The sequence below is a fragment of the Corvus moneduloides genome, chromosome 5 (assembly GCF_009650955.1).
Source record: "Corvus moneduloides isolate bCorMon1 chromosome 5, bCorMon1.pri, whole genome shotgun sequence".
Lineage (NCBI taxonomy): Eukaryota > Metazoa > Chordata > Aves > Passeriformes > Corvidae > Corvus > Corvus moneduloides.
Window position 1 is genome coordinate 28,259,852 of NC_045480.1, and position 22,897 is coordinate 28,282,748.

The 22,897-nt window shown below is 40.0% G+C and overlaps 2 protein-coding genes across 10 annotated transcripts in view; both read left to right on the forward strand.

The window, feature by feature from the left end:
- Positions 1 to 5,217, forward strand: part of CEP135 (centrosomal protein 135) — a 36,833-nt gene extending 31,616 nt beyond the window's left edge. For 4 of the 6 annotated variants that reach the window (XM_032109702.1, XM_032109704.1, XM_032109705.1 and 1 more), the window contains 3 exons: positions 2,170 to 2,274; positions 2,653 to 2,799; positions 4,524 to 5,217. In XM_032109702.1, coding sequence (XP_031965593.1) covers positions 2,170 to 2,274; positions 2,653 to 2,799; positions 4,524 to 4,545 — 274 coding nt within the window. In that variant the 3' untranslated portion in view covers positions 4,546 to 5,217. Of the gene's footprint in view, positions 1 to 1,053; positions 1,879 to 2,169; positions 2,275 to 2,652; positions 2,800 to 4,523 lie in introns of those variants that run through there. The other 2 variants (XM_032109703.1, XM_032109706.1) reach the window with 2 other exon arrangements.
- A 5,049-nt stretch (positions 5,218 to 10,266) lies between these two features.
- Positions 10,267 to 22,897, forward strand: part of CRACD (capping protein inhibiting regulator of actin dynamics) — a 132,241-nt gene continuing 119,610 nt past the window's right edge. The window contains exons 1-2 of one of the 4 annotated variants that reach the window (XM_032108284.1): positions 10,393 to 10,644; positions 21,257 to 21,258. The gene's annotated coding sequence lies outside the window, so the exon portion shown is untranslated. Of the gene's footprint in view, positions 10,363 to 10,392; positions 10,645 to 10,935; positions 11,036 to 21,256; positions 21,259 to 22,897 lie in introns of those variants that run through there. The other 3 variants (XM_032108282.1, XM_032108283.1, XM_032108286.1) reach the window with 3 other exon arrangements.

Genomic DNA, 22,897 nt, shown 5'->3' on the forward strand with positions numbered 1-22,897 from the left:
ACACAGACCAACAAAACCCCAAAAAACAAACAATAAAAAAGGAAAGAAGGAGTTTTAAATTAAATTTAATTCAGTTGCTTTGTGTACAAACATTATAAAACTCTGTTTAACTAAGTGGATAGTAATTTTTTTGCTATTTTGCTTTTGCACACATTGTAGGGTTCATTTGTTTTTTGTAAATGTTAATACTTGCGTTGTTAATAGGGTGGGATATTGCAGGAAGAAGGAAAATGTTCTCTTGGAGAAAGAGTGGCTATTATGTTGAATTATTTTCCACTGTTTATCTCAAAGGTTCTGCATGTTACCAGGCAAGTGTTCAGGTGTGAGAACTAGTTGTATATACCTTATTTTCTACTATTTGGTTTGTAGTAGTTGCAGTCTAAGAAACAGGAACTTTAAATGCTCACAGCTGTGACTGAAGTACGTGACAATTATATTTGTGTCTTGCAAAATACAAAAATTCATTTGGCTTAGCAGAATTTCAGTTCTAACTGACAAAAATCATGTGCCAATATTTTTGAACATTATTTAAAGTTTTGGCTTTACAGTGCTTGTCTTTCCACTTTATTTAGAAAATGGCACTGCTACAACCTCTGACTTTAGAAGTATTGTCAGAATTAAGTTTAACTTGTGAAGTTCTCCAGTGCTGTATTTATCAGTTCTGTAAAGAGTAAGTAGTTGTGTTACTTTGAGTGCTGCATGGGTGATAGTACAGTAAAGGAGATCCTGAGGCTCTAGAGTGACTAAAGAATTAAATAAACAGAGAATATGGAATAGCTAAACTACTTGTTGAGAGCTATGTGTATCTACTGTGAAAGAGACAGATGTCCTGTGAAAATTGTGTATCATCATGTAAACTTACATGATGATTACTGTGCATAAAGGGTTTTAAATTTAAATATTTCTAAACCTTGGAGTGATTTACTTAATGCTCTTAATTTTGTTTAAATATCATTGACATGGAATAACCTCAGAACTCACAAACTGTTTGCTTTCTTTCCTTATTTTACAATAATGATATTGGGCCCTGAATTCTTACCTCCATCCTGAAAGCATATGCCTGTCTTTGAAGGACTTATAAGATATCATCGAGATGTCTTGTCTTCTGCATCTGTTCTCAACATACTGGATCAAGATACCATTCTAGGAATTTTACTGATGAATAGGGACCATGGGAAAAAATATTCTGCCATTCTATTTGGAACAAATCTCTTGAGTAGTTTTCATCTTCCTGGACTCAAAGACCAGCGGGTGCCAGACAGGAAGTCTTTGACGGACCTAGGAGTGGAACTCATTTTTCAGAATTCCAATCCAGTGCTTTACCAATAAACTAGTACAACTTTGCTTCTCCAGAAGTGACTTTTGAGCACTCCACCTCATACTGGCTTTGAAGACTGTATGGAATAAAACAGCTGTTTAGGTTCTCATTTAGACAACTTATTTTACAAGCAGCGATTTCTTTTTCTTCCTTTATAATGTAATTAATGGTATTTTGCAACCAAGAATTGAATTGGCCAAGCTGATGATTTACTAAGAAGTATATTAACTATGTTTCTGAAGACTTTCAAGGCTCCTTTTCATTTTGATTCTTGCAATTGAAACAGTTGGCCCCATAACAGTTGTAGTTAACAAGCTTTCAGACTCTGTGTTTTGCTGGTCTGGTATTTGCTTTAATACAATTTTTACTTAGATTTGATTCAGTTGTATTCATGGATAGCCAGATAGTTTCAGCCTACTTGATAAAATTTTTACTGAAGCCGTATCTGTTATGTTTGTAATTTTTTGTGGATATTTATTGCTTTTTTCTTCTTTTTTTACATAAAGACCATCTCAAATGGCAACAGAGGATAGTAAATCAATAAACTAATGTTGTAATTGCTTTGTCTGTTTTTATAAAACATGTTTGTGTTTACCTTTGTCTGAAAAATAACATGATGCAATCAGGATGTAGTGAGACACTTGCCAGTTCTCACTTCATTCTCACCTTAGGTTCTTCCAGAAACATTCTGTTGTGTTCATTTGGTTCTTGCTGCTTCTAATTTGTCTTTGACTTAGTCTGTGAAACAACATGTTCAGTATCTGGTTTTGTTTTATCTTGCTCTAACTTCTCTGGGCTCCTAGCTGATGTCGTTCAAAGAAAAATTTGTTGCTTCTCCCGTTTTTTTTTAGAAGCAGCAATAATAGAGAGGTTTCTGTACTTCGAAGTAAAGTTGCACAGCTGCAGACTGACTGTGATGTTTTAAAAAGGAAGCTGACAACTGAGCGATTCGAACGGTAAGATGCTGGTTTTTCAGGGAGTTGGCTCTCCCTCCTTATTTCTTCTTTCTCACTTTTAAAACTGTTGCTTTTTTCAGTAGTGAGGAACTTTTATGGAAAACTGTTCCTCTTGTCATGCAAAGTCTAATATTTTCATCCTGAAAAATGCTTAATTAAAAATGAAAAAATTCTTATGCAGCTTCTGGATTTCTTCTTAAGTTTTGTGAGTTTACCACTGCCTCTAAAAACAAAAAAAAAAATCCCTTCTCATGAAAACAGGAATAGAATTGAGTGACTTTACAAGAAGATGAGACTTTTTTGCAAAGTTCTATTTTCTTCCTTTAACATCCTGCAGTAGCAAGGTGTTGTGTAACTGAGGTTGCTGTTTGTTGGCAGAGAGCGAGCAATTCAGGAGATGCGTCGGCACGGCCTCTCCACATCCTCACTACGCGCTTCGCCTCCCCTCAGCTCCACACTGAGGTCTCCCTTGCGGTCTCCAGAATGCAGCACTGTAAGAACAACTGATCAAGCAGCAGCTGAAAAGTAAATGATTTGATTTTAGCAGATCCTTTCTATTTAAGAGTTAGGTTTAAACTGTTTCTTAATAATCTTTTGTGATCATATGAAATAGTTACACACTTCAAATGTTTCTAAGTTCTGCTTTTGCTGTCTCTCCTACTATAAAATATTGATTGCAACCAATAAATGCAAAGTGCTCTCCAAAGACCACATAATATAATGGATTCTCATTCCTCTTTTTGTTAATGGTCTTGCACCACCTGGCAACTTTCAAATATATGTTGCCTGTGTATTACTACCATTAATTATATCCAAATATACTTTGCCAGTTTATTGCTGTTAATAGTTATCTCCAAACAATGAATGCTTCATATTAAGAGGAATGCCATGAAATTCTCCTGGGTTCAGCAGTGAAGGAAAGACACTCCACAGAAGAGTCCAACTAAACTGCATTTGAACCCTACATGTTAGATGAAACTATCTCCAAAACAAGTGCATAAAAGGAATTAATACATATTTCATTGTTAGTGCTTGAATCTATGAATGTCTAAGATTGTGATCACTGTAGTCCATAAAAAAATCAAAATCGGCCTCTGTTCATTTTCACTGTCATTTTTGTTCTTTTAGGGATCATTGTTGTTTTAGATGATGCTGGTTGTGGGTTACAAGCCTGATTATTGACTGTAGATCCCCCCGTCCTATATTGCATAATAAATTGCAGTGAAGAGGAGAAGGGCAGGGAGAGATAAAAGTTTGTTGAGATATTGTTGTAGGAAATATGTGTGCTGTGACAGCTCATGAATCTAGCTAACAGATTTAAAAGTTTATTTTTGTTGGTAAATATGTATGGCTTGTTCTCAGCTTACTTTTGTTAAGAAAGACACGGGTTTCTTGAGAACTGAGCTCAGTATGGCATGAACCCACATTGTCAGCAATTTTTCTCTTTTGTGAGTTTTTGGGCAAAGCAAAAAGTGGAAACTGTAGCAAATGAGATACTGATGGGGATGAAACAGCAATTATGCCTTTTGCTCTAGTGGTGAGCCCCTAGGCATACCCTGTTATGTTGCAAAACAACATTTCAACTGAAATGATGACAGAGAATGTATTTCTGAGAATGAGTATCATCAGTAGAGAATTGCCTTTAGTCTTCCTTGCTTTACAGTGAGTCCTGAGAGCAATAAAAAGTCCAGTTGCTATGCTTGAAGGATACCATGTGGTGCACTGTTTTTATCTAATATTTGTATGCTTAGTTTTAACAATGTCAACTCTGTACCATATCTTACCAGCAAATAGCCCATTTTCATGAAGTATGTATTTTTAAAGAAGCTGTTTTTTAACAACTGAATTCACATGCAGTTGCTATGCATATCTTGCCTTTTAAACATATCAATTACAGTAGAGTGATCTCAGCAGTACTGTTACCATCTTTCATCTTATTTATTCTTTCTTGGGAGCTTACCAGAGTAAAGTGTACTCTGTAATTACTGTTCTGTAGTGTTACAGCTGTCTCTCTCTAATTCAATTTAATCTTCTCAAGAAATTTTCCTCCTCGTCTCACTTTTATTTTTGTAAATCATTTTAGCAATGGGTCAATGGTGTAGAGTTTTGGGTAATATGCTAATAGTTGATATTTGGGAATAACAGAAGAGCATATGGGGAGCCTAAAGCTAATTATTACATTTTATCCTAACATTAATTAGTAAAATAAAATAGTTACCTTTATTTTGACATCTTTTCTTTCTCCACAGAAATGTGACCTTCAAAGAATAACCAGTAACTGAATAACTTGAGTAACTGAAGCATTACCTTGTTACAAGGACATTTTTTTTTTAAGTTATGAATGCTCTTGTATTCTACCTCTGTTTTCTTCAAATCAGTGATTACCTTTGAAACCTCTGAGAACGGGTGAAGTAATTGACTTTGCAAAATTCTGCTTTCCCAACTAGCAGCATTGACTGGCCTTTTGCTGTCTGTTTGACAGGTTTTATATCAAGCCTAGCTAAGCTTTATTACTATTTTGGAAACATAGTAATTATAAGAAGGAAATGAGTACTTGATTTGACAATCTCTTATTTTCATTTCACTATTTTATTTGTTTGCTTATGATTGTGGAAGTTTATTCATCTTAATGTGAGTAGCATAGAATAACATCCCCAACTGTCTTAAAAATGCTGAGCCAGTGTATGTTTTATACTCATGATGATTTCCTATGTTTGTGCTTCTAACAAATGTTTTCTGTTTATGGGTTATTCTTTATGGTATTTAAAAGCATTGGTTATCTATTTTGTGAATGCATTTTGTTTACTGTACCTTAATAAAAAATAGGTATCAGTTATTCTTTATTACTGTTTTTGTTAACTAACTCATCTCCTTTTGTTTAATCTTTGTGTGAAATTGCATTTTAAATATCCCCATATTTAATAAAAAGTGAAGAGAAAATTTTTTAAAGATGTATTGAAATACTTTAAATATAAAAAAATTCTCAAAGCATTTTATATTCAAACTTTTGAATCATATCTGGAGATATTTTTCAAATTTTGGTTTTAAAAGTTCAGAGCAAAATTCATGGAGTCATTCACACAATTAAGCTCAAGCTGTTGGAGAGGTGACACAGGACTTTATGCTGTGACATATGTATTAGGTGAATGAAGTGAGAACTAATCATGAAATATCTGGTGTGTTTAGCAGAGGAGCATTTCAGACTTTGAAGAAAGATGCAATTAGTCAGTGCAATCTTATGATAGGCTCTTCATGTCCATCTGTGCAGGTAATTGTATCTCACATCCTTCTATTCAGGAACATACAGTTTTCTAATAATTACGTGCCATAAGGGTGACACAATGTGTATTTATAAGAATTATCCAGAGCAATAGAAATGGGAGGATGCATTGTTGCACATCCTTGCACTGGCCAACAGGTCCTGTTCTGCTTGCCTAACATCCAGTAAAAAACTGTGATTACCAGATAGCATTACAAGCAGCTCTAAGGTGTAAACAACATATTCAATAACACAGATTTTATCTAGTTTGCACTAAGATGGTTACACTTAAAAATTATTAAGAATATTAACTGGAAATATTGTCTCGTATATTATATATTAAATTTTACTGATTAAAACCAGCTTAGAACACCTATTCAAAAGTACTTGAAAATACTTGGATCACTTTAGCTTTCTGAGCCATGGAAGGAACTGTGTATTCATGGTGGGTACATCTTACACGTTTTACTTTCTAGGTCTTTCATTTGCCAGTTACAGGAATGAGGAGGTGCTTGTCTAGCTGTTACTTACCTATTAATACTGTTTGTAATTAAGTCAGTAGTTTACACTGATGCTAATTGGTGTTAATTATTCAGGGTGATTTAGTAAGAAGGAGAAAACTCATGTTCTGCTCTTGATGTTTTCAGTGGTGACTTTTAAATATCCTATTTTGTAAATAAACCCTTTTAAATTAGAATTATTTTTTAAAAAAGCAAATGTTCCGCTTCATTGAAAACAGTGTATTTCATCTTACTGAAAAATGCATATTTTGATATTACAATTAAAACCCTAACAAACTAATAGCAATTCCTACATGGATATATCAACTATGAAGAACTAGCAGCTCATTGAACACAGGTGTTGTAATAAAATTGGTATCATTTGAGTGACCAAAGCCTGTGCAGGTTTCTAGTATTAAAACATTACTAGTATTCAGACTGTAGTATAGCTGTCAGTGTGCTTTCTTGTTACTATTATTTTATATACATTTTTATAAGCAACTAGAGTAAAACGAACGTAAGTTTTAAACATTCAATTCATGAAGTAGAAAACAAGCACGAATTTGTGGGAGATTTAAATCTGTGGACTACTGCACATGCCATGTATGAAATGAGCCTTATGTGAGCGAGATGTTAATGTGGCTCGCCTGGACTCTGCTCCAAGAGGCTTCCCTGCTGTTCTCACCTTCTGGAAGATCAAAAGCACCCTTGGCTGCTGGGGTGTAGTCCTCAGCTGGGGTGAGTTGCAGGGGGAGTGTGCTAGACATGAAATTGTGATAAAACTCCATATACTCAAGTTGTCTTGTTTTATTATCTGCAGTTGGGGAGGGGGGAAAAATAGCTTTAGAGAAATAATAAAGGAGAAGCAATAATCGTTGGGACTGTTCTTCTACAAAACAGTGGAAGTCTATCGTCAGAAGCAGGGGAATCTAGAGATAATAAAAAGGACAGGTGTTTTCAGTGTATTAGAACTGAATTGCTCAATTAAACATCATAATGTGTTTCTGAGAAATTCTTAGAATTAGTTGGTTTTGGGTGTTTTGCATTTTACATTATGTCCCTAAAATTTAGATTATTAACCTAAATATAAATAAGCAATTCTAGGGTTCAGTTGGAAACCGCAATTTGTTCTTTTTTTGTCACCCTCAATCTGAGAAACACTGACGTTCCTGTGTGATGCTAATTTTTAAAAAAAGGCTAAGATTAGGGATTCAGTCTTCCGATTTAAAATATTTTATACAGAAATTGATGTATGTGTGGCAGCCTGACCTAGGCCAATGCTGTTATTCCTAAATGAAACCTGCAGATTTTGGGTTGGTTTAAATCATTCCTTGGGAGAGAACTTTACACTTCTTTGCTAACAGTGTAAGAAACCAGTGGTGTGTGGTTTTGGTACCCTAGTCTTACAGCTTTATATAAAAAGATCTTCCAGTTTCATTTCATCCTCTGACCCTTCACAGGTCCCACAAAGATCATAGTAGCTGCAGGAATATTAATTCCTGCACCTAAGGTCTTACCATTCATCCTGCAGTGTAAATGCTGTGGGGGAGAGAAAGCCTTGATGCCGTGCAAGAGCTGATCAGCAATAGCTGAAATGCTGGTGGTGTCAGGGGCTGCTGTGTTACCTCAGGGCTTTAGCCAGAGAGGCAGAGAACCAACCCATCCATCTCCTGTCAGGCTGCAGGGTTATCTCTGCCACAGCGCAGCAGCAGAGCTCCAGCTGGGCTTCCAGCAGATTGCCTGCACAGTGGCAGCCCCTGCCTACGTATGGGCTGCAGACATGGCTTGCCCAAGGTAACCAACTCCCCAGCATACAGTGTCTTCCATAAGGCTCCCAAGACAACATGGACATGCATGTTCTTGGAAAGTGCAGCAGAGAGCCCAAAGATGATTAAGGGATCGGAGCATCTCTCACATGAGGACAGTCAGAGCAAGCTGGGGGTGTTGAGCCTTGAGAAGAGAAGGCTCGACGGGAGAACATCTCCATGGATAACTGTGGGTGGGAGTGGGAGTAAAAGTGGGTGGGAGTAAAACGTCTGAGGCAGTCTCCTCTCAGTTGTATCCAGGGAAGGTACAAGACAATGAGCACAAATTGAAATACAGGGAATTCAATTTAAACATAAGATTTTAATTTTTTTTTCATGAGGGTGATCAAACAGTGCAACAGGCTGCCCAGAGGGGTTGTGGAGTCTCCACAGAGGTATTCAAAACCCACTGGGGGACAGTCCTGGACAGCCTGCTGTAGGTGACCCTGTTTTGAGCAAGGGTTTGTTGGACTAGGCAGTCTTCAGAGGCGCAAAAATCCTGGGGCTCTGGGAAACTTTCCTACAATTCCACACAGTGGTGTGATCAGGCAAGTGCTTATCCAGCTGCGGTGAAATTGACCCTTATTATCTCTATTATGATCTTTGACATTTTAAAAATTCCATCTATAAAAATAATTGCTGTTGTTTTGTCTTGATATTAGTTATATCTATGTTAGACATCAGGTGAGTTTTGGAATTTATCATGCTATTAGCCTCTCCCTCCTTTGTGTGCTGCGAGCTCAACATCATCCAAGCAGAGCTGCCCCACCAGTGTTTTCAGTGCTTTGTCCTTTACCATTTCAAGGTTGATGGTGCAGGAATTTAACTAGAATGGCATGACAGCAAATGAAGGAAAGGGGGGGAAATGAGAACATCAGTAGCTTCTTCTCAGTTTAAATACTCCTGAGCAGAGATGCCTGTATTTTCATGACTGCAAACACAGAAATTAGTTTCAGCATGGTTGCTCAGCTGTGAGTCAGTCCAGGTCTGCAGGAGCAGATATTGCTCTTCGGGGAGATTTCTAGTCCAAAGGAGAACATTGACATCTGAACTTGTTTTTATTTGGAAAGACATGTGTGGGTTGATGGACTATAGCTGTGTCTGTGATCTTTGTCTGTACCCATTTGCTTTGCATAAATACATAAAGATGTTGAATGAGAGGAAAGGCACTCCCGGCTTGCTCCTGGCTTTTACATGGCGTCTTTGTGCCACCTAGTGGACCTGGGTCATATAAATATATGCAATACCTAACGTAAAGGTAGCAGTCAATGTACTTAACAGTCACCTAAATAGATCTGGTGCATGAGCTTAAACTTCTGAGTTATCTGTGCCCTGTAGACTGTGGCTTCAGTTGTGATGGGACTGAACAGGGAATGGACTGCGCCTTCCAGGGCTTGTTTGACTAGTCATCTCCAGAAGACTGTGGGTGAAAAAGTGATTTCTAGCAATGAGTGTTTATTTCAAAGTCATACACTAGTTTTTTACACGAATATCACTTTGATGCAGGAATCACCGAGCTACGGCTCACTAAGGAGTGGAAGAATATCAGTAAATGCCCACCTAAACTTACATTCTTCTTTTAAAACCTCTGGTATCAGGCACAGTCAGAGACCAAAAAAAAGGTGTTTGAGATAGCAATTTGGGCCAACCCAGCATGGGTATTACAGACCCATTTCCTTTTAAGAATATCAGAAGGACCACTTCTGACTGGGCCAAAAAATTAAGGAGCAGACAAAATCTAAAGCTGCAAGACCTTTTTCTCCAGGGCCTGTCTGAATCTGGGGAGCTGGCTGACAAAACACATCCTTGTCAGTGGTGGAGGATCATGGATTGTGTGATCAACTTTGGTTCCAAAAGTGGAAGAGTCTGGATGAGACTAGGTGCAGCATCTGCTTTTACCATGTTGTCCCTGGGAAACTCAGGAAACAGGTGTCCAGCACTGGTAAAATCTTGCAGTAGATAGCTGAACTGGAAGAGTGGGGCCGCAGAGCATCTGATACAAATACCGGATTTAAGGCTATGAGAAAGAGGGGAGGCTGATTTCTGTGCTTCTGTGTTGGCGGACAGTTGATTTATTTTTTGTTTCTTGTAGTTCCTCCATTTTTTAGTAAATTAGGGGTAAGTATTTGCCTATCTACAGCATGGGCCAGGCGCTGGGTTCAGACTTCGGTCTTTCTGTGAGAAGAGGACAAAAGGGGGTTCAGAGCGCGGTGCATCTGGAGCTGCGGACCTCTCCTCGTCGGGCAGTGCAGCAGTGCTGGGTGCCGGTGAACGCGGATAAACCCAGCTTTACCCCTTCCTTGCCGACACCACGAGCCGAACGCTGCTCGCCGCGGGGCGAGGGCAGGGTTGCGGGCAGGGATGCGGGCGCGGCCGGGGCGCGGCGCTGCGGGGCGCCCGTGAGCGGCGGCGGCCGCGCTGCCATGGGGCGGCCGCCGCGGGGGCGGCATCCGACGGGCGGGGCGGCACCGCTCCCGCAGCAGCCACCGGCGCTTCCTTCTGGCAGCAGGGAGAGGGAGCACAGGTAGGACCCTGCGCCCCACCCCTTCTCCCCGCGCGAGGGCCGCTGCGGTGCCGGTGGCGGGAGGGAGCCTCGCCGCAGACCGGAGCTCCGCAGCCGCCCGCGGGGCTCCGCATCCCGGCCTCGCCGCTCCGGGAGCGGTCGCCGTGCGGGGCCGTGCGGGGGTGTCCCTGCCGCTTTGTGCTGCCCGGTCTGTGCTACATGTGCCCTTTGGCTCGGCAACGCCAGCGGCGAGCAGCCCAGGGGCAGGAGGCTGCGCCGGGAGGACGGCCAGAAACCCCCCCCGTAAGTAGTTCCCTGCCGCTGTTGGGCTGCCTTTGTTCGGTGGAAGGTGTAAGGGGGCGTGCGGGTGATTTTCAGAAGGTGTCACTTCACTGCTGCCGCGGAATTCAATGGCTGGGCTGGTTCTCTCCGATTCCTTCTGCTTCCCCTTTGTTAGCGTTTTCCCGGGGAGTCCTGTATTGTTTCAGCTTCGCTGAAAAAAAAGCAGGAGCTGTCAAAGAGATGACTTTGTTCCCTGCGATGCTTCTCCAGAGCAGCGTCGCTTTGTTCGAGCTCCCGTAAGGCATTTGTCACAAGTGCCGCCGCGCTACCGTAAGGAGCCGGCTGCGCTCGGCGCCGGGCGGGCAGCGCGGCCGCGTCCCTCTGCCTTACCCTTCCCCACCAGCTGGAGCAGGTAAGCCAGAGGTAATACCATTTCACGTGGGAAACCGTTGTCTTGCGCCATCTCCTCACTTAGAAAGCGGCTCTTTCAGCGACAGAAATGGTTGTAACGAGCATCTTTTCTATGTCATGGAGTGATTTTTAATGAATGACGGTTTGGGGATTTTTAATTAGTGGTGCTGGTATTGCCACTAGTCAGTTACAAATCGGTTCTCCGTAGCTGTAGTATGTAAAACGTTATCATGCCTCTGTCATTTTAAGTGTAAAAATGCCCAGTTAAAAGCACAGTTCAAGGGGTAAATAGAGACCTGGAAACCACAACTGTGCATCCTGAAAATTTAATATGCCTGACAATAATGGCACTGAAAATGATCTGCTGTTGGGGGGATGGGACCACGGAGAAAGGGAAGAGTAATTTGCAACCACAGGCCTAATAATAGATATTCTGTCGATAATAGATACATAGATAATACAGTTTGTTACACTCCCAAACAGATTTTCTGTACATACCTTAAACGGTATTGTGTGAAAAGAGCTCTCTTCTTAGACTCCGGGTTATTTAAGCTAGCTGATAGCAGTAACATGTTTTAACAGATTAAAGATGATAAATTAGAGCCAGAACTGAATTTTATTTGGTATTTAGTAATGCATGCTCAAGAAATTCCCATCACTGAAATAAATCTAATTGCACCTTGCATAGACAATTAAGTCTTGTAACTATACCAAAACATTAATCAATGGGTGTAAATGTTATCATGAGTTTCTTTAACAAAGCCATTGATACTGCAGTAGTTAGCAGTTCTGCGTATTCCTTACTTTGGGTGGTTTGAATCCAGGTCAGGAATTCATCAAATAGACAAATTCAACTCTTCCTTGGCTGCTATCAGTTTACCAGATTAGAGGTTGTGTTTGAAGATTTCATTCCAACAATTAGCTTGAATTGAACACTTTGAAGCATTTCAAAATTTTATATGAAAGCGATTTGTATATTTATTTGTATTCCAGTTGGATAATTACAAGAATTACCTTGGAAATATTTATTGGTAAACATGGCACATAGCAAAGAGGTTGCTGCTGGTTGGTGTTGGGTCTATTTTTCTCCAATAGGAAAATTTATCTTAGCATATCCTGTTCTAAAATTAAGGGCTGTTTTCAAATATCCACTTGGGCAACCCTGCATTTTAGAGAGAATTGCTTCACACTTAGGAGCAAATATTATTTTTTTCCTATATACTGTATAACAGAATTTTTAGAAGTGCACTGGTAGCAAACACGGTCTGAAGTATGAATGACTTGCTCGGTCGTGCTAAAACATTGACTTTTTCTTTTCTTTTTTTTTTTTCCCCCCAAAGTTTGTTCCTTATAGGTCTTATTTTGGTCTGGTTTTTGTGAGGTTGCACAGGTAGCAAGCATTTGTGAACTGGAAAGGCACTGGGTAAAATGTTTTTGGTTTTTTTTAACATACAGGTCCTTAAAACGCTAATGAAATTTATTAACTATTAAAAAATATTTTTTGGCAATAATATTTCACTTTAAATACAGATACTAAAAAGCAGCCATTTTGCTTTCACACTTCTGAGCACAGCAATAAAAATAAGCAGTTTCTTCTGCTTTGGCTCTTAGTCACCCTGAATAGTGTTTTGCCAGGTATCTCAATCACTGAAAATGGATTTGTCTGGGAGTAATGTAGTTTAGAGTTATTTCAATATTTCTACTACAGATGTGTCATATAAGCTCTTTTAAAATAAAAAACACATGGCATAATAAGTGTTGAATGAAATGTGATGATGAATTTATGAATATGAATATATTTGGTTGTTGTTTTAGAATGAAATCTAACATAAACAGAATTTTTAAATAGACAGTGTAAGCTTGAATGACTATGTTTTGACTTTTTGTCCTCACAAGCCTTTTTTTTAATATTCTGAATTATTCATATTTTAAAATTGCTGACTCTGATAGTTTAGAGGGATTTTTTTCCCTCCCACAAAATCAATGCAATCTTTATTCCATAAAGGCCCAAATAAGAGTACCATGGCAAAAATGCATAAGCCTACTATTGGCATGTTAGAAAAGTACAGTCAATTTCTTCGGAATCAAAAGACTCAGGGCAATGTTGTTGCATAATAGCTGCCATCAGCATGATGTAAATGTTGAGATGCTCTAAATGTTGAGATGCTCTAAACACCTGCACGTTGTCATTGAGCCAATGTATTTGAACAAGATGTAATAAAGTTGTATAAAGTGCACTTTAAAATAGAATTAATTGGTGTTGAGTAGTATGATAGAAGGCAACCTAAAGTTGTGGGGTTAATTTTAATCACATTAGTGCTTCCACTGGAGGGGCCAAATTTTATTTTTTATCTGTTATTTAAATCAGTTAGTGATGGATAAAAAGTGTGTTTGTTTCCATGGAGACTCCATGAGTTCTGCCTTTAGGAAACAATCATTTGCTGTGCAGATCTTACGGTTATTGTTTCCCATCATTTCCTGAAGGGATTTTCACTCCTTTTGATTCTCTGCACTGCATATTATGCAACTTCTTTCTTTAAGAGCTGAAATATATTTTGTCAGAGGCATGCAGCATTTATCCTTGCTTCACATTCAGCATTTTCACTTATACTGGTGAAGCCTTACAAAGAAATAAAATTGACTTGTAACAAATAATTTTTAATTAATGCTGTTCAAGACCAGTGCATCACATGGGCCAGATCACAGTGATTTGGTAATTAAGTTTGGTGGGAAGAAAAATGTAGAGATCTTGCTGCATGTCATCCTGGGTAAGTGGCTTATAGTGCTGTTTTGCCACACATTGAGTGAAGCTGATTCACATGCCACTACAAATGTGTAAAGTACATTAATACATTTTTAAATACAGTTCAGTTTCTTCTTTGTATATGTATGCTGTGTACCAAATCACAGGAGTAAAAGTTTCATGCCTCTAACAAGGCCATTTAAGAAAATACTCTCATATGCAGATGATTTTAGTTCAATTAATTCACATTCCAACAGTGTTTTGAAATGCCTTTTCGTTTTAATGATAACACATGTGAAAGGTTTATTTTCTTCTCCATTATTGCATTAAGAAAAACACTAGGAAAATGACCCAAATAAGTAAAAACTTTCCTCACTTTAGTGTTTGGGAGTGCAAACTACCGTCCATTTTGCTGGCATGCTTGACCATCTCTTTCATTACTCAGCATGTTTTGAAAGTCAGCTGTCAGACTTGGGCAGCTTCATAAAGCAGCTCGGTCTGTGATTTGTGGTGAGGCTTCTGTAGGAGGATGCTGCACGTTAAAGATTATGTTTACTGTTAAGTTGAAATGTGGAGGGAGTGTGATGAAAAGAGTTGAAGTGAAATGAACCATACAAAATTCTGACTTTTATGTTGCTCTTCAAAGAAAGTTGATTTTCTTCAAAGTAACATGCTGTCTTTCTCTGTGGCTTTTAAGAAAGCCGCTTTTGAAACTCTTCAGCACAGAAAAAAAAAAAAGAAAAAGGTACAATTACAGTGATCTGTGGAACAGTTTGGGCTAGATGGGAAAAATAATGATAGAAAGCCCTGCAAATCTGTTTATCTTTGGGTATCTGCTGGCACATACTTGAGATAGTTGGGTTGAGCAGATTCATCTGCCAACAAAATCAAACTGCCTTCCATGTTGTAGAACTTCTTTTCTGTTGCTTATAATTTTGGCAAATTTTAGCCATGTGGTCTGTAGTTCATCACATGTATTTATGACTCATGTTAAATTTTATTTTAAGTAATTAATTAGTTGAGAATTAGACTAGTTGTTTTGCCTTGTTAAAAATCCCAAGATAGTTCAGATACATGGTACTGTTCTGTTTTTTCAGCTAGGCTCCAGATCCTGCTAAGGCAGTGTCCTTTGTCTGATCTTCATTTTAACTGTCTTCATGAAAATCTGCCCAAATTTTCTGTCTTAAGTCTACAGAATATTGTTGTTTTCATACACTCACGTGTGAAAACTTTAGCAAATAAGATGAGAGATTATATGTTTATTCAACACCCAGTGCTACAGAGTATTTTTAACAGTGACCTCAGTGGTACTTGCTACATCTGCAATAGCAATTGGAGCAGGACTGTGAGTATGCTGGAAACAGAATTAAAATTAAGGTTTTCAACAAGACAAAGGTGTTGTAGATATCAACTGTATAAGGAAGGGATGGGGCGGTAATTCTTTCATGGTAGATTACTCAAGTTGCTGCTGCAGTAAAAACAAATATTTTATGTTGATACATAAGATAGGACAACAGCATGAAAGACATGAGAAGTCCTTCTCAACTGTGACACCATGTACGGGTAGGCTGCACACTTCAACAAAAATGTGTACGAACTGGAGAGTATCCAGAGGAGAGGAATGAAAATAATTAAAAGATTTAGAATATATGGCTTATGAATGAATGTTGAAATGTCTGGAATTGTTTCAGCTCAAAGAATGAAGAGTGTCATGGTGAACAAGACATGATACCTTTCTAATGTCACAAAGCTCTTGTGAAGCAACGTTCTTCATGCCTGTGCCCAACCAGATGACATGTTGTGGGTTCAGCACTAATAAGGTTGAAGCAATGGAATAGATTACTGAATTTGGATTTTCATGATTTTAGCATCACTAAATGTTGTTTGAATATTAATCAGGAATGGCATAAATATAGTTGAATTCTTTCTGGAGCAGTGTGGTGGAATGGATTACTCTTCGAGGTCTCTTCTAGTCTCCTGAATCTTCAACATCTATGCACTTGGTGCTGATCAGATTGTACCTTGTTCCGTTATCAGTGCTGTGTGTGGCAGCCTGTATGTGATGTCTCCAAAGTGAGCAGAGCATGTGGGCAGAGCAGTTCAGAGCTTTCACTGTGATCTCTTGATTTGGATCAACTCTGACATCCACTCCTCTCTCCTTTCATAGCGATTCCTCTGCTGGTGCTTGGGCAGAAAGTGTGAGGGAGGAAAGCACCATGGGATCCTTGGAAGAGCCCGAGATCCAGCTGACATAGGGAAGAGCAGGTTTGGAGAGCATGGGTACATGCTCTGGGCTAGTAGGATAGCACTTGAACATGGGACATGGTGAATGTGAAGGGTAGCTAAGACTTTGGGACAGGTGACCGGGACTTATGAAGAGTAGGATACAGAGTGAGCTGGTAGCTGGGAAGTTGGGTTGCTGGCAGAGATATACCAGTATACCAGAAGCCTTGACTGCTTCAAACTGGGATTGACGAAGAAGTCAACAAAGAGCCAAGGGAGGTGAAATCAATGACTGGGAAAGTTATGTTGGAGACTGTGGGACAGAAGTAACTAAAAGCTGGAAGAAAATGACACAGTCTTTCCTCTCAAGATTATACTGTCTTCTAAATCTTAGCTGAGAGCCCACGATTTGATCTTGGCATTCATGCTTTAGGAGACCCATCATAAATGATTTCTTGGTCTTTTCAAGTGGGGAATGACCACCCGTTACTCCAATCAGGTAACAGAGATCCATCCTGGGGATGTGGAGACTATTCTGTACCATACTGGTCTTAGGTGGGTGAGCAAAATAAAAGATGTAAAAGAAGCATTTTTCAATTTATTTTGTTTTTTGGGGGTTCTTTGTTTGTTGTTGTTTTGGAGATTGACAAGTTTGCAAGTGAAAGAAAGGAAGTGCCAGGACTTCACAGAGCTGTCAGAGTTGTAAGTTGATAAAAAAAATAAAAGTAAGCTGACTTTTTTGTCCTTTCCAGATCCTGTTCCAAGCTTGGTAGGTATTTTGCAGTAGTCTGTGCTGGCCCATCTGGGGGCTATGATGATGAACAGTGCCATACTGCTCTCAGCCTTGAAGCTTTGGCAGTCATTGCTTCATCTGCTGCTCATGTTTGGAGGAAGGACAGACACCCTCAGCTCATATATGTGGGTTTTGATGTTCTTCCCAGCCACCCTGTTCCAACATCCCCTGTTGACAGCGCAAGGGTGGGTTGTACTAAGGAGCCCTGCTGTGTTTTTTCTGGCAAGTAGATTAATCTTTCAGGCACCCACACAGCCTGCTGAACACTGTCACGAGTTACTGGGATCTGGTAGCCTGATACCAACACCTGATATCTGACAAACTGTGTGCTTCGGGTTATTGTGTTTCCTCAGACAGGAGGCCCGGAAAACACCAATGTAGGTAAGCTTTGTAGCACACAATGGTTACTTCAGATGTGAAGTGAAGGCTGCATTTGGCCCAAGGTTACAACTCCTCATGCACCTGCCTGCTGGAACACCCTTTCCAGCAGTTAAAGGATACATTCCCAATGCCCAAAGTTCCCCATTCCTGGCACTCTTCAGGAGCCTTTCCAGACAGAGGCTGCATCAGTAAGAGGCAGATGGGCTGGCTGTAAGCCAGAAGGGTCACTGAAGTAATTCTTTCTCAGCCCAGGTGTTTTTGTGGGACTGTTCTACATTGTCAGAGTGAAAGAGAAGCTGAAGTCCCATTTGTGACTCTGACAAGATGCCGAATGCTTCTGTTTGCCAAACAGAACTGTGACAGTGGCATTAGCTGCTAGACTGCATTTTCCTCATTCTATTTGCAGTGTGCTTATTTAGAAATTGTGGCTTGTCTGGTTTGAGAAATCACCTTTGTAATGCCCTGGCCCACTCGGCAGGTTTAGCGGAAGGTAGTTTGATTCACTCTGGGCAATACATGGCAGAAAGAACAAAATTCTCAGGGAGTTTGACAACAAATTTTTACTTGCAAATTTTAGAACTTTCAGGTAGAATAAAGTACTTGGCAAAATTTAAAACAACATCCAGACAAAGTAAGGCACTTCACACACTTAGCAAACTTTAACTTGGTGAACTATAACTTATCCAGACACAAGGTACTTACTAAGGTATTGACTGGAATTTTTTAGTCTGATTTACAATATATTTTGAGAAGAGAGAGAGAGAGAGAAGTATATCACCACCGTAGGATCCAATGGAGTGTGCCAACTCAGCACATGTGTTGCTGTCCTTTTTCCTGCTCTGGTCTGCTGGACCCTTCCCCGGGACTGTGCTTTAGTGTTTCCTGGGCCAGGCTGGCACCATTTTACGGCTCACCACAGGCCATGAGGTCAGGCTGCCATTTTTGGCCAGACCAGAGGCTGACTAGGGCTCAGTGGGGTCGGGGTGTGGAGCAGCGCATCGTTCCACGTACACAGAACTCACCCTGTCCCCTCAACACTTCCCACCTGGCTGTTTTGAGCCAGTCAGTCGTTCCTCTGGTCTCCTACTACCTTTGCTACTGGAGTCAAAAGTTTGGTTTTTTTTTTTTTTTGAAGGGCTTGTTTACATATCTGGACTTCTGTAAAGCCTTTGACATGATCCCTCAACATTTAGACTGGGAAGAGATGGGTTTGATGGAGGGAGTGCTAGATGAATAAGGAACGTGTTGGACCATTGCATCCAGAGTCCTGATGGATATTGGTGACCAGTGGTGACCCTCAGTGGTCCATATTGGAACCCCCGCTATTTATTATGTTCTTTAATGATAGGATAGACAATAGGATTGAATGCAGTCTCAGCAAATTTGCAGACAACACCAAGCTGAGTGGTGCCATTGGCACACCTGAAGGATGGGATGCCATCCAGGGGGACCTGGACATGCTCGAGAAGAGGGCCCATGGGAATCTCGAGCAGAAACATCCTCCTTGTCTCCAGTGTGCTCTGTAGTATTAACCCTTCCCTTCAAGGTATTTGGCCCCATGTCCAGTCTGTCTCACTGACCACTTTTGAACTTTGGGAACCTTTGACTCTCTGAGATTTATACTCTTTTGTATTGCTACCCATCTGGGGCATGGGCACAGCTGACCACAGGTGTCTGATCCCGTTTCTCCCAGGGACCAGACTCACTCAGTTTTGCCCAGGCACACAACTAAACTGCATGTCAAATTTGTTGTGTGCATTTGTTCACGCAAAGCTTTATTTTGAAGAGCAGTACTCTGTAATGTGCGACAGAGTCACGGGTGTCCAGCAGTAAATCCACAAAAGCCCAAGCAATGACTCTCTGTTATGTATACGCAATCAGTTCTTTACAGATGGTACTATGGACCCTGCTGCTGATTATGATTATCGTGTAGCATTTACAAATTTTCATTCATTACTTTTACCACATGTAAGCTACTAATGCAAGTTCCCCACATTAGTATCACTGTTGTCTTTTCATGTTACGTAGCTTTTAGAAGGTGTTGTCCTTAAGTTTGACCCTGCTTTAGTTGGAGAGCTATAATAATTAGCATAATTTAATATTTGTTTTCTATATAAAGAAAGATACGTTCCATAAATTCTAAGTATTTTTATACTGTAGAGCTGTGACTAGATCTGCATGGCTAGAGCCTACATGTGGCACACTGGTGATACAATACTGACTGCACCAGAAAGGTTTGTGAGGAAATGAATCATTTGGTCTGCAGAGCAAAGCATGACTGCTGTGTCGTAAATCAAGCCTTTGTTTCTAAACAAGAAGAAAAAATGTTGCCTAGCTGCCCATTAAGTCAGCTTCAGTTTTTCAGTTCTCTAACCTGTTAATTCTTATCTCATGGGTAGTAATAATAATTTAAGTAATGTTTAGAGTGCAATATTGTGTGTTTGTATGCCATTGGATACATTTGTGCAGTGTTTTGCTTTTTCTGGGTAGAGCATGCCAAGAAGATGTCTTATGGCTGCCTATAATTCACTTCACTCTTCCTCTAATGCATTTGCTTTATTTGGGTCACAGAATCATAGAATTATTAAAGTTGGAAAAGACCTTGAGTCCAGCCTCTGACTGAACACTAGTTGACTGGCTTGTCAACTAGATCGTACCCACTGAGTGTCACATCCAGTCGTTTCTTGAGCACTTCCAGGGGTAGTGACTCTACTACCTCCCTGGGCAGCCCATTCTAATGCTTGACAACTCTTTGAGAGAAAAACTTCTTCCTGACGTCCAACCTGGTGTGGCTTGAGGCTGTGTCCTCTTTTCCTGTTGAAAGGCTTCAAACGTCAGAATGAGTTAGCCAAATTATGAGTATTCTTATTTCTGAAAGGCAGTTGATGTTCTAAATACCTAAACTAGATATTTAGGATTTTTCTTAAAATGAAATGTTAAAATAAGAATTTTTAAAAAGTTTTGGTAACTCTAAATGAATTTGAAGGAAATTGAACTGGATTGCTAAAGAAAAAAAATATTTCTCAAAGCAACCCTGAAATCTTAACCTTGATTTCTAGTAGGGAAAGAAGAAAATCAAACCGAAAACTATTGACAAGGCTTTTTTTAATATTCATTTCACCTTCGCAGTGCAGTATGGTTCGGGATAAAATACTGAGTTCATAATTTAAAGCTTTAGAATATTGTAAATTCAGCATTTTCAGACTATGAAGTTGCTTCATTCACAAGGAAACAGAAGAACAGTGGGGATAATAGGAGAAACACCTCAGCAAATGCTTTTGCTTGGTTTTATATTTTGTCACTTTGTGAATCAATTTGATTCCCTTCAATTCTACCTTCCAAATGAACAAGTAACTCCCACTCCCCAAAGAATCCTGCATTTTTTTTTCCTTCAAAAATGATACAAGTGTGGAAAGAATTCTAACATTAACAGTATTTTTGTAAATGTAGATTCTACATCTGTGGTTCTAATTATTAGGAGCTATGAATTATAGAATAAAGTATTTATTAAAATACTATAACACAGTAAAGGTGTGTGTATATAAATTCACAAGTATGTTGTTGTTAAATATAATGTAATACATAATAGAACTAATTATTATCCCAAATAACAAATTAGGGAAATCACTTCATGCATCATAATTTCATAGACCAGCACTAGACTGCCTAATCTCAGTTCTGCAGTCCTTGTGTAAACACCAGCCTTATAGCAGCTGCACAAAGAGCAAGATCACTGCACTGCCATCCTAAAGTGCCAGTGCTGGGAGAAGTGATTTCAGCAGGGAGAAATACATGCCAGCATGGGAGCAGAGGCAGTGCATGCAAGGTTTCACTACATGCTCGTTGGAGTGGTGCCAGGTTTGCTTGAGGAAAGAGGCAAAAGCAGTGTGTGTTTCTATTACACACTTCAAAAGTGAGGTGTGTGAGGAGGTGGTGGAGTCAGCTCGGCCCCTGGGGAACATGAGTTACTCTTCTATGTACATGTTTATTGCTGTGTCTTGAAGAGCATCAGTGGTCTCACATCTGAGAGACTTGATCCAGTGGGGAAGGTAGCTGGTGTCAAAATTTAAAGAAATAGACAGCCGTACCATCACAAGTAAACCTACAAATGGTGGCACGACAAGGCTGCTTGGGGGTGGTGCTGGGAAGGGCTCTAGCAGTATTTAATCATTCAGACTGTTATCTGGTGACCTTCACGTGTGCTGCTTTGTGTGTGTTTGCTTTGGTCTCTGTGCTCCATGGCTGGAGCTCATGCTGAATTCTGCCTCCATTCCCGATGCCTGCAGGGACTGCAGTGCCTGCTTTGCTCTTCTCACAATTAATTGCAATTACTCATTGCTCTCTTGCTGCTTACAAGTTTCAGTTCTCTCCTGTGATTTTAAGCTCAGAAGTTGGCGCTAACCTACCAGTCTGCAAACAAAGAGGACATTTGGATACCTGTTTTATGCCCTTTCCTGAGTGCAACCGTGGTTTTTTTAAAGCCCCATCAGTCTCATTTGTAGGACCTTGCATTGTTGGTCTCAGTCAGCAAAAAAAAGGCAGCTTGGTCTTTGTTTCTAAACTACCTTAGAAAGCTGCAGGAAAAACTCCTTGTTAGAATGAGCATCAAATTTCAATGAGCAACCTATAAAATGTCAGCAAGTAAGCTCTAAACTTGGAATAATTTATAATATTAAAAATAAAACAAAAATACTTAGTGGTGCTGCATGGTAAGTAATAAGCTACATTGATTAGAATCATGTAGTGATTACCATGATATGGGTAAGCAGATAACTGATGTCAGACTTTTCCTAGAGAGCTAAGAAGGTGAAGACATTAATTTCTTTGAGAAACCTCTATCAATATTTTTTTTTAACCTCTTGGTATATGGGGATATGAGGCAGTCTTCTGTTTCAGTAAAAAAAGAGAGGAATTAAAAGCTCAGTGGCTGTTTTCAGGCTTTTTATTGGGTGATTTAAATCAGGAAAATACAGACTGATTATACCATATGCTGGCATCTTGTAATCTGCTGGAACTGGTAACTGAAGAAAGTGAGTTCTTTTCTTCTTTTACTGTTCAAAGATTGCCTCAAAAACATTCCAGTGATGTTTACCTTTGATATTTCAGTTAAACACTACCAGAGATCCCCTGTGAAGTGGGAAGCAGATACAGATGGCTGCAAACAACTGCAGGTGTCCGGTAGTCAGCTCTTGACTTCTGATGAAGGTTTTTAGGACAGGAATGTAATGTCACCAATATGCTGAAATGCCTCTGTGGTGAATCCATGGGTTTAAGTGACTGCATTTTGTGAGGTTTTGGATTTAGTAGGAGAATGAATATCTTATGGCAACTTTGAGCTTCAGGAAAGCGTAGTGTTTTATTCTTTGTTACTTTTGCATAAATCTGCTTTCAGAGCTGATACCAGTGTGAAGTTGTATTGGGTTGACCCTGAGTTGATGGACAGTCTTTAAGACCAATTACGCTTCTCACAATTTACATATTTAAACCGCACGGAAAGGCGGGACTTCCCCTTTTTGTCGGAGCTCGCTTGCTGGAAGGTGGGGGGGCTCCAAGCCTCCTGGCCCCGTCGGGCCGGGCCGGGGCCACTGCCCCTTTCCCCCTTTCCCTGGGTCGCTGCGGGGGGACTGTCCCAGAGCCACAGACAGCTAAAACCAGCCATGGACTGCTCACAGCTAAACCCATCCAGCGCGGCTTCTGGGGACAGGCGGGTCCCTCTCCTCTCC